Here is a 9,068-nt window from a genome sequence, read left to right on the forward strand (position 1 = left end):
ACACACACACACACACACACACACCAAAAAAAATTAGTCTTTAAATTTGATTTAAAAACACCGAGCAATGGAGAGGCCCTGATAGTAAGGGGTAAACTGTTCCAGAGTTTAGGGGCAGCAACAGCGAAAGCTCGGTCACCTTTGGATTTACAGCGAGAATGAGGGACAGATAAAAGAAGCTGGTTACAAGATCTTAATGACCTAGAGGTTGTATATGGCTGGATAAGATCACAGATATAATCTGGGGCTGACTTTTGCAATGCCTTAAGGATCTTAAAATCAACTCTGAATTTGATAGGGAGCCAGTGCAATGAAGCAAGAACAGGAGTAATATGCTCCGTCTTTTTTGTTCCTGTCAACAATCTGGCTGCCGCATTTTGAACCATCTGAAGCAGAGATAGAGTGCTTTGAGGAAGGCCGACATACAGAGTGTTTCAATAGTCCAGCCTGGAAGAGATTAGTGCATGGATGACAATTTCGAGATCTTTTCGAAAGAGAAAATGTTTTACTTACGCAACAGATCTGAGGTAGAAGAAGCTGCTCTTTACAACCGTGTTTACATCCTTGTCAAATTGTAGTAATGGATCGAAATAGACCCCTAGATTTTTTACATGGTGTTGTAAGTTATCACTAAGGGAACCTAACCTACTTGTAAGAGTAGTATTGAGTGCAGCGGGCTTAGCAGAAGCACCTCAGTTTTGTCAGTGTTTAGTTGCAAAAAATTATTAGCCATCCAAGTTCTCACTTCGTAAAAACATGAGAAAAGTTGTAAAGAAGAGTCATTTTCAAGTTTGATTGGAAGGTAAAGTTGGAGGTCATCGGCATAGCAATGATAGTTAATATTAGATTTCTGGAGAATGGAGCCTAGGGGAAGCATGTAGAGCGAGAATAATAAAGGGCGAGGTGAACGACCCGATATTTACTGAAAAAGTCCTACCCTTTAAATAAGAGGTGAACCACTGTAATGCCGTGCCTTGAACCCCTACTACACATTTGAGTCGATTCAAGAGGATGTCATGGTCAATTGTGTCGAAGGCTGCACTCAAATCTAACACTATCAGAATGGCAGAGGACCCCGAATCAATGGACAGCAAAAGATCATTCATAAATTTAAGCAAGGCTGGCTCTGTACTGTGAAGAGCTCTAAAACCAGATTGGAACTTATCCAGAACGTTAAAAGCATCCAGGTAAGAAGTAAACCGTGATAGCACTGCTTTCTCTAAAACCTTAGAAATAAATGGGAGTTTAGAAATCGGCCGGTAGTTACTAAGAACAGATGGATCAAGGTGAGATCTTTTTAACAGGGGCTGTACAGATGGGTGTTTAAAAGACTCTGGGCAAACCCCACTAGTCAAAGAACTGTTTAGCTGCATACAAGGCTGAGAGAGGATGGGCTGTACATATGGGACTGCAGGTTCAAATAATACAGAACAGTGATCAGAAATACCAGCATCGAGTACTTCACATGAGTGTACAGAGAGACCACGAATCAAAATAAGATCTAGTGTGTGGCCTAGGTTATGAGTAGGAGAAGAGACACACTGTACAAAATTGAGCGAGTCAATGAGACTCTTAATTTTTAACCATAGGTTTAGAGGGGCAGCAGACATGGATGTTAAAATCCCCCAGAACCAACAGTCTATCACAGTCTGTGACACTTGATTTGACTGAAAGTCTGAAAACTCATGAATAAACGTTGTACTAACTTTGGGTAGTCTGTAAACCAGGATGCAGATAAGAGGACCATTGAGATCGATATGCAAGAGTTGTGCCTCAAAACTAGAAAAGGCTTCTACAGACAGTAGTCGACATTTGAATGACTTCTTGAAAATTGTAGCTAGACCACCACCAGGTCCATTTGGCCTGGGAGAGCAATAAAAAGAACAGTCAGAAGGAGATAGTTCATCCAGAGACGAACAGTCATCAGGTTTCAGTCACAAACAGAAAATCCAAGGCGTGAGATGAGAAAAAGTTGTTCAATGTTTTATTTGACAATGACCTAGCATTTACTAGAGCCATTTTCACTGAAGGCTGAACGATTGCAGAGGAAGTAGTTGCTGGCGGTAGAGCCCTGAGTGGTACATATTCCAGAGAACGGTGATTTACAAAGTTTATATTTCCACCCTCTCTGCATGTTTTTGCGTACAGTCGGCGAGAAGAGGACCAGACAACGGGGATAGTACATCCATCAGCTGAGGTAACTGAGGTAGTGAGCCCAGTGCAGTGTTCGCGAGAACCCCGATACATGTAGCGAGGCTGGCGAGCGATACCAACAGCAACGCAGTGATTATATAGACTGATGGGCAGCGGCGGCCGACCTTTACTAGGGTTTAGGTGATGCAGATCCAACGACAAATAAAAAGTCATGTCATAAAAACCCCACGAGCCAGTAGGCAGCAAGGTTTCTTGAGACAGCGCGCAAAAATAGATAAAAAGAAAAAAGAAAAAAAAAAAAAAAGTTACGGGCAGTATAAAGAGGAGGATCGTCCTAGAGTCGCGTATTCTCAGCTGGATTTAAAACCACGTTAGCCAGCACACCAAGCAACTAAGCTACAACGCAGTGCAAATACATGGAAGATACAGCCCTTTCTAAGACCATTTCAACCAGACCAGCATCTGGCAACCAATAATCCGAAAGAAAGTGGGTGCTTACTCACGGAAGACAGATGAAACAGCCTGTTGCTTCGGTGGCGAAACACACACACACACACACACACACATACCAGTATACACTAAAAAGCATAAAAAAATCTTACTGTTCAAAAACTGGTAAAGAAGTCTCTTCTGCTCACCAAGCCTGCATTTATTTGATCTAAAATACAACAAAAGCTGTAAAATATTTTTGCTATTTAAAATAATTGCTTTGTATTTGAATATATTTTAAAATGTAATTTATTTCTGTGATCAAAGCTGAATTTTCAGCATCATCCTAGAGTCGCGTATTCTCAGCTGGATTTAAAACCACGTTAGCCAGCACACCAAGCAACTAAGCTACAACGCAGTGCAAATACATGGAAGATACAGCCCTTTCTAAGACCATTTCAACCAGACCAGCATCTGGCAACCAATAATCCGAAAGAAAGTGGGTGCTTACTCACGGAAGACAGATGAAACAGCCTGTTGCTTCGGTGGCGAAAGCTCACGTTTGGCAGGTAACAACTTGACTGAAAGGATTCAAAGACAGTTCATAAACCGCCATATTTAATCAAATCAAAGTTAAAAATTCTGCAGGATGAACTCAAAGGGAGTTAGAGTCCAAAAATTTTAATTGCACGCTTGAAAGTCCAAAATTAGGCACGAAAACAGAAGGGCAGCGGGAGAGCAGCGGCAGTGAAAACACACCAGCGTTCACTCAACCGGAAACCTTCCTCTAACTGAAAAATGTCTACACGCCGTTTTCAGCATAATAATAATAGATGTTTTTTGAGCAGCAAATCAGCATATTAGAATGATTTCTGAAGGATCATGTGACACTGAAGACTGGAGTAATGATGCTGAAAATTCAGCTTTGATCACAAGAATAAATTACATTTTAAAATATATTCAAATAGAAAGCAGTTATTTTAAATAGTAAAAATTTTTTCACAATATTACGGCTTTTGCTGTATTTTGGATCAAATAAATGCAGGCTTGGTGAGCAGAATAGACTTCTTTCAAAAACATTAAAACTCTTGACTGTGTTTGGCCTATATAGGCAACTTTATTTTTTCTCTTATTTCTAGCTTTTAATTGGGGGACAAATTTATGTGATATTAAAAGTGTGTGTGGGGGGAGGGGGGGGGGCACAATCCAACCGGATCCAGTCCATATCCAGACGGTGGATCAGCACCTAAAGATGACCTCAACAGCCCTGAATGTCAGCGGAGACCAGGACAACTAGATGAGCCCCAGAGACAGATCCCCTCCGAAGACCTCTTCACCTAGACGGCCATCAGGACAAGACCACAGGAACCAGAAGAACCAGTGACTTTGTTGCAGCCTAGAATTAAACTGCTGGTTTCGTTTGGCCAGAGGGTTTCGTTTGGCACACTATTTCAACACACCATTTCCCTGTTTAATACTCTAAAGCTGCTTTGACACAATCTGCACTGTAAAGAGCGCTATACAGTGGCGTAGCCAGAATTTTATTTTTGGGCGGGCCTGGGCAAAAGCGAGTGGGCACTAGGCTAAGTAACGACGGAGTCCAGTGGCGTAGCGCAAATCCGCGGCCCCCAACCACAAACTCAATGGTGGGTGGGTTGGTTATCTGTCGCAATTAGGCATGGGCCAGTATGAGATTTTGACGGTATGATAACCTTAAGCAAAAATATCACTGTTTCACGGTATCACAGTATTGTCGTTACAGCTCTAAAGTGTGTTATTTTTAAATGACTGGGGGAAAAAAATAAATAAATAAAATTCCTGCTGAACACAATATATTTTGTTTTTGAGCAACATACAGAATATTAGGAACAGTAGAATTTGTTTCTTTTTTCTTAGATTTGTTTCCTAAAAAGAAGAATAAAGACTGACATCTTAATTTAACCTAAATCTGTAATTACCGTTATTTAATTTTAGTTATATAATTCATATACATATCATTTATATCATTTCATACACAATTTGATTTAATAACCCAATTTGAAGCAAAAACAGAATGTTCTGACTAGCTTTGTGAAATTATACTACATGCCTGAACGAAGCAAACAGCAGATGCTCTGAATGAAATGAAGATTCACTCTCTGACAGCGGGAGGCGCTTCTGGAACACCAGATACGGCGTTTCCTTGGTTACCGCTGTAAACAAAGCAGCACTGCGCTGAATGAAACACTGCTTTAATATGAACTATCGAGACGAGATTAAAAGAAAATACCACGTAAACTTTTCTGAAGACAGTCAGTTCCCCTCAGAAACAGTCATATAAACCCCCCCAAATCAATATTGGGGATTTTCTTCCAATAGTTCGTGCATCATGAACAATGAGTGATCTGCCGGCTACAGTATTTTTCACTGTGCGTCCGTATTCAACGTCTCTGGCCTGTGTTAACGGGCGTTTACAGACTTCATATTTTCACATAAATGACATTTTGAAAATGATATGCATTGCAACGCAGTTTGTGCAAGTCCAGAACAGAGACGAGTTGCAATAAGACAAAAAACGGCCGGTTGCCGATCGCGTAAGTATAACATTTTGGATTATTGATTAGAAGGTGCTCCTAAAATTTTGAACTTGCTCCTAAATTTTTTAAGTTAGGAGCACAAGTGCTCCTAAAAAGAAAAGTAAGCGTCGAGCCCTGACCGCAGAAACGGTATAACGGAAAATATTAGCGGTTTTGAAAAAGTTAAATTTTCAAATCTTGAAACCGGTAATCAGCCCATGCCTAGTCGCAATATTGTAAATAACTGTTTTTAACCAGGAAGGCGAGCCAATGGATATCACACAAGCAACGTGCAAACTTTGCGCAAGAGTTATGCGGTGAACCTCTTAATCTCAGTCAATCCACCAGAAAGTGAAAGTAAAAACTGATGCGGTTTTCCGCATCTGACGCTGCATTAACGGCACATATTCTCTCAGAGATGACGAGAGACGAATTTACTTCATATGCTGATAATGGTGGCCTATATAGCTAAATGTTTTAATTTAGTCCCTTAATATTTCTCTTGTGGCCCGAACATAGGCTAGTGGACAAAAAAAAATAAAAAATACTTGAAGAAACATATTTCGTGTTAAACAGGGTTTTTTTTTTTTGTTTATTTCGGTGCTTGAAATAAAGCTTTTTCATTGATGATTGCAGTGTTAATAATTTTAATTATAGGCCTATAATTCATTGTATAATAAATCTGTTTTGAAAGACCTTTTTAAAATCATTTTCAATGAGGAGTAAGCTAGCCTAATCTTTATTATCCTTGCAGCGCGTCAGTTATGCGGTGATGCGCTATGAAATTGCGGAGCAAATTAATTGTAATATTAATTTAATAATAAAACTTAATAATAATAATAATAATAATAATAATAGGCTAATAAGAAGAATGTAACAGGCCTATGTTAATTGAAAATGCCAAATTAGATATGACATTTCTGAATAAAATAATTTTATACACTTAGTTATGTGTTTTTTATTTATTTTATTTTTTTTTATTCGTTATTTAAATTAATAGGTCAACAAATTAGGAAACGGGTGCAGTTAATCACCGGCGTCAGTCACAATTTATATATTAAAAAAATAGGCTAATCTTTGTGAGGACAACTGGCAACAGCTGGTCTTAAAGTCTTTAGACACCGCATACCAAACGACTCTGAACACCGACTGACATTCATAATCGACCTGACAGTAGTGTTCACAGAATGAACCAGTTCGCGCCTGGAACTGAAAGTCTTACCGTTACTTTGCGGGCTGATGGACGGGCTTTCTCCCTGTCAGTGCGAGTTTTTAAAAGTCTTTTTTTTTTTTAAAGAATTATGGATTGCTGCTGTTTTTCTAACATTTTCTAAAACAGCTACAAATTACAGTCCAACTAAATGACACATTTATTTTAGTTATTTGAGATGTTATAATAGTTCTCTAATTGTGTTAAAATAGATTAAACAGTAATTATTATTGTATAATAAACTGGGGGGGGCCTTTCATCATAGTGGGAGGGCCTGTGCCCATCCAGCCCATCCGTTGCCTGTGCCCCTGGCGCTATATAAATAATGTTGACTTGACTTCATCTAAAAACAGCTTATATTGAAGTCAATCTGCCAAAACAACAGGTTTTGGAATGTGTCACTTTATGACGTAACAGTGTGGCTAAACACTGCCTCTGCAGAAGATCAACTCCTGCTTGTTTACACTGCATGTTTATCCCCTGCATGTTTAGCCCCGCCCACCGATTCAAGCACATAGTAGGTAAATGTCAAGTGGCAAACGCAGTTCTACGCAGAAACCAAATATAAACTTTATTTGATTAACTTTATTTTTAAATGAAGTGCCAGACCGCGTCAGTAAAACTTGGCCATTTGTTTTTCATTTTACCGCAGATTAATTTACAAACAAGGCACAATTCAACACAGGATTTTCAGAAAGATTGAAACTAATAGACGATGCTGTGCCAACTATATTAGATACGATGTCGCACCACACAAGTGTGAGTAACTGTTTTCATTACGTGATCACTATTGCTTTGTCTGTTATTACAGATCGTTTGATATGTACAGAGTATTTATAAGTTTTTAACCTAAATCACATCAGCATCCATCTATGAAGGATGTAGGCTGTCAAACATACACAACTGCAAGTCAATCATTCCAGTGGGTGTTTACTTCAGAGTCTACAATCTGCCACGCCTCTTCAAACGGAGAGTTCCGATAAGGGGGGTCAAAACAGGACAGAAAATAGCCCATTACGAAAATAGCCAATTATGTTTTTTTCTTGATAACATAAGTGGACCTCAGAGAACAGTACAAACAAAAAAGGCAGTTCATGACCCCTTTTTAAAGTCAGGCAGCAAAGACAAAGCTAATGGTTTCAATTTTAGCAGCTTTACTTCACTGCGTTTTTCTATAAAATCACTCACTTTAGAGGCACCAGATTCCGATTTCCTCTGTCTGCGCCGACTAAACTGTCTGCGGGATTTCCGGGGCTGCCCTTCAGTCTGCTCCCTATTGGTCTGGCTCTCTTTAGGGGTCGATTCTTGCTCTTCTGTGGGGACTACTGTCTGTTGAGCCTCTCCAGGGTGTGGATGAGGACGCAATGGCCTGCACATTTAAGAAAAGAGACTTTCGTGTTAACATAATACTTTAAATCCGCACAGGGTACATGCATGTTTAAGGTAATGAAATGTTAGACATCATGCAAAAAAAAAAAAATTTTCTGGTCCAAACATACAAATGAGGATATGAACCTTCGAAATCGAGGTCTGAACCTGCGTGGTGGTGGCCTCTGCTGGGCAACATCTACTTCCGTGTTCTTCTCTCCTGCTTCTCCCTAAAGCAGAGACAAGAAAACTGCTCACTGACAAGCTGTGTGCACTAATAAAACAAAATGAACCGTTTTAAAGGCTTAAAGAGATAGTTCGCCCAAAAATGCAAATTCTGTCATTAATTACTCACCCTCATGTCGTTCCAAAACCCGCAAGACCTTCGTTCATCTTCAGGAACACAAATTAAGATATTTTTGATGAAATCTGAGAGCTCTCTGACCCTCCATAGACAGCAAGGGTACTACCACGATCAAGGCACAGAAACGTAGTAAAGACATCGGTAAAACAGCCCATGTGACATCAGTGGTTCAATTAATTTTATATTTATATTTAATTTTACCGTAATTTTATGAAACTACAAGAGTTCTTGTGCATATAGAGAACAAAAATATGACAGACTTTTTTCAACAATTCTTCTCCTCCGCGTCACCCTAGCACCGGTTTGGAGAGCATCACGGTGCATACGCGTGCTCTCCTCTGAACGTTAAAGGGGTCATATGATGCGATTTCAATTTTTCCTTTCTCTTTGGAGTGTTACAATCTCTTGGTGCATAAAGAAGATCTGTAAAGTTGCAAAGACTAAAGTCCCAAATCCAAAGAGATAATCTTTATAAAAGTTAAGAGTCAGCCATGCCTACCTAAAATGGCTTGTTCTAACACCCCCCCCACATACCTAGGTCACTATGTGGGAAGATTTGCATAACGCCGCCCAAATGTTCACGCAAAGAAAGAAGGCGTAACTTTTATTCTCGCTGTAGTATTGTTGTTGCCGCCGCCATGTCGTGAAGGCACTGTGTGATTCGTTGTGAAAGCGAAACTACTTTGTTTGGCCTTCCAAAAGAGGACGATATCTGCTTCGTCATGCCTGGAGCTGATCCGTGCTGGTTGCTGAGGAAATACTACAACTTTGCGCTGTGGATCGCCGGATCGGCTTTCACCGTGGACGAAGCGGAGTCCAGCCCGGGGTCGTCACATGTGGTTGCCGCAAGCCCGCCGGACGCTCCTTCGTCTGCTCACTCTAGCCCTCCGGCCGTTCCTCACTAGACTACAATGCCGGCTGTTCTGATTCAAAAACTGCAAGTACGTTTTTTATATTTAAAGAGTTTTTATATTTTATATATTTAAAG

At 40.0% G+C, this 9,068-nt stretch overlaps 1 protein-coding gene across 4 annotated transcripts in view; it reads right to left on the reverse strand.

Moving 5' to 3' along the window:
* The window catches only part of LOC107757842 (Y-box-binding protein 2-A-like), a 16,712-nt gene that overhangs the window by 3,735 nt on the left and 3,909 nt on the right, over positions 1–9,068 (reverse strand). For 3 of the 4 annotated variants that reach the window (XM_016575436.1, XM_016575435.1, XM_016575434.1), the window contains exons 6-7: positions 7,864–7,946; positions 7,537–7,717 (exon numbers count right to left, since the gene is read on the reverse strand). In XM_016575436.1, coding sequence (XP_016430922.1) covers positions 7,537–7,717; positions 7,864–7,946 — 264 coding nt within the window. Of the gene's footprint in view, positions 1–7,273; positions 7,309–7,536; positions 7,718–7,863; positions 7,947–9,068 lie in introns of those variants that run through there. The other variant, XM_016575437.1, reaches the window with a different exon arrangement.

Source organism: Sinocyclocheilus rhinocerous, unplaced genomic scaffold (genome assembly GCF_001515625.1).
Source record: "Sinocyclocheilus rhinocerous isolate Xijiao unplaced genomic scaffold, SAMN03320098_v1.1 scaffold804, whole genome shotgun sequence".
Taxonomy (NCBI): domain Eukaryota; kingdom Metazoa; phylum Chordata; class Actinopteri; order Cypriniformes; family Cyprinidae; genus Sinocyclocheilus; species Sinocyclocheilus rhinocerous.